This window comes from Plectropomus leopardus, unplaced genomic scaffold (assembly GCF_008729295.1).
Source record: "Plectropomus leopardus isolate mb unplaced genomic scaffold, YSFRI_Pleo_2.0 unplaced_scaffold23369, whole genome shotgun sequence".
NCBI lineage: Eukaryota > Metazoa > Chordata > Actinopteri > Perciformes > Serranidae > Plectropomus > Plectropomus leopardus.
In genome coordinates this window covers 1-2,536 of record NW_024625346.1, presented here as the reverse complement: position 1 = coordinate 2,536, position 2,536 = coordinate 1, and the positions used below count along the sequence as shown (strand labels likewise).

The 2,536-nt window shown below is 35.6% G+C and overlaps 1 protein-coding gene across 1 annotated transcript; it reads left to right on the top strand.

The window, feature by feature from the left end:
• Positions 1-292: 292 nt before the first annotated feature.
• Positions 293-2,409, top strand: LOC121966171 (small ubiquitin-related modifier 1-like; the record flags this gene model as incomplete). The annotated part of the gene is made up of 4 exons (XM_042516279.1): positions 293-401; positions 767-841; positions 2,043-2,120; positions 2,338-2,409. Coding segments are annotated over exons 1-4 (237 nt in total), but the record flags the coding sequence as incomplete, so codon positions are not given.
• Between the last annotated feature and the right edge of the window lie 127 nt (positions 2,410-2,536).

Below are 2,536 nucleotides of genomic sequence, written 5' to 3'. Positions count from 1 at the left end.
ATTTTTTGAGTAAATAAATAATAGTGTCAGATTTATTTATTTACTTATTTATTTATTTCTGCAAAAATAAAAAATAAAAAAATTTCAAATAATGCGTTTCAAATTATGTGATTCAAATTCTTTTTTCCCAATTCAGTTTTAAAATATGAAATTCAAACTATTATTGTTTTTTAATTAAAGATTAGTTTTTAGTGACACATACTTCTGGTCATAAATCTTCCAAAAGCTAAGCAATTAAAAATTCTTATTTTGAAAGAAACGATTCCCTACGTCACTTCCCGTTACTGTAGCGTTCTCACAACATCAAGCGCTAGCTGCAGCTGCGACTGGAAGCTAACGCTAGCTGGATCTATTGTCAGGATATTTTAACCACATAAACACAGCAAAACATGTCGGATACGGTAAGATAGAAACCCTAAAGAGTCTTTAGTGTTTACAGTCGGCACGAAATTGAAAAAGAGACAAATCGGTGTTTTGCGGCTGCTCCCTCGCATCTGGTTATTTAACATGCTAACAGTTAGCTCACGGAGCCTCAGGCCCAGAGCTCAGTGCTTATGTAGCAGTTTAGCTTTGCAGCTAGTTTCGGATTTAGCTCATAATTCAAAATTTCCCCGTAAAACAACAAGTGAAACCAACATTTTGGAATCGAAACGTTACCGTTGTGAGCGCCGGCGTGGTATCCGCGTTGCTGAGCCGTCGGGCCTGTCCTGTGGTGTCTGTGGCGCTGGAAGGTTTTGTGATTGTTTATATGTTGTTGTGGTTTTAGGAGACAAAACCGTCCAGCGGAGACGGAGGGGACAAGAAGGACGGAGAGTACATCAAGTTAAAAGTGATCGGTCAGGTGTGTATGAAAACAGGGGTGATGGATGGGGCTCCATGAGCCTCTGAACATTAGTTGTTGTTACTTTTACGTGTTTATCAAGATTTTCGTTGGCACAGCCCGATAAATATGAGTACCTGTGTAATAACGTCACGTGTAGGCTGTGATTACTGAGTTATAATGGTACAGCTGAGGTTATACAATATACAGACTGTCTGTATTGTACTCGATACAGTATTTAGCGCGACAATGTCGTTATTACAATATTACAATGAAGATTTAGGGCCACAATTAGGAATTTTTATATTTTTTGAGACTTTGACAAAATGTAAAATTATGAGAATGAAATGTAATATTTGATAATAAAGTCGTAATATTATGAGGAAAAAAACTCGTATTACAATAATGAAGTCATAGTTTTAGGAGAAGAAAAAATCGTAATTTTAATAGAATACATTTATAGTATTATGAGAATTTGGTCGTAATTTTCTTCTTATTAGTATGGTTATGTTGTGTATTTTAAAATGTGCAAAACATTAAAACATCAACATCAAATAATTATGAAAACTAACATTGTGATTTCTTATGTCTTCTGTCAGCATCTGTTTTACCGAATAAGATAAAGTTTTCAGTTCATCTCACTTAAGTCATTTTTATTGCAGCAAATTTGTATCTAATGGACCGAAAAAGCAACTGATTTTTATTATTCTAGTGGCTACCAAAAGATTCATTTGTAATTTTAATTTTTTTTAATGTAAAAAATAAATACTTGGTGCCACACAAAAATAATGCGAAACTGTTCTGTATTAATTTTTCCCGAACCGCCACTAATTTTGGATTTTCTCAGTTGAAATAAATTGGTAGGCCAGTGGCACCGTCCAGCCTTGCCTACAATACCACATGTGTTTGACCATGCACTCAATGATTATGGCAAAACTTGTAGAAACAACATACATGATGTTAAGGAGTTAATTTGCAACATTTTGCTCTGGAGAAGATTTAACAGGTGGACAGAAAGATGTAGAATATATCTAAAGCTTTACTTTTTAAATTGTGTAACTGCCGGATAGTGTTTTGGTTTAAATCACATACTTCTTGCTTATTGTTGATTTCTTTTAACTCTCCACAGTAATTATGATATGTTGTAATCAGTAAAAAAGTTTGCTGAACCATGGCAGCGTTTTCACTGCTTTTCATCATCATTGTCTCCTTGTGTCTACAGGACAGCAGCGAAATCCACTTTAAGGTCAAAATGACGACACATCTGAAGAAGCTGAAGGAGTCTTACAGCCAGCGACAGGTATGAGGAAAGAGCAGAAATGACCCTCAGACTCTGCCTGTTACTAAGTCACATCAGTTTGATTCCCGGCTATAAACAAAGAGAAATGCATCACATTTTAGACGACTTCAAACTACGACCGAGTCCGAGGATTTCCAGGCTACCTTTAATCAGACATCAGATCAGCTCCAACACCACCAGAGGCTGGAATTTAAAATTGCCTTTTTTTTTCTTACAGGGAGTTCCAGCAAGCACGCTAAGGTTTCTGTTTGAAGGACAGAGAATCGCAGACAACCAAACTCCGAAAGAGGTAAAAATGATCTCTCCTGACTGGTTCATCCCTCTGTAGTGGAGTCTTAACCCTTTGAAATCTGATCAAATTGGCTCACTTTATTTTTTTTAATTAAAAATCTGAAACATAACTTAAATAAATAATT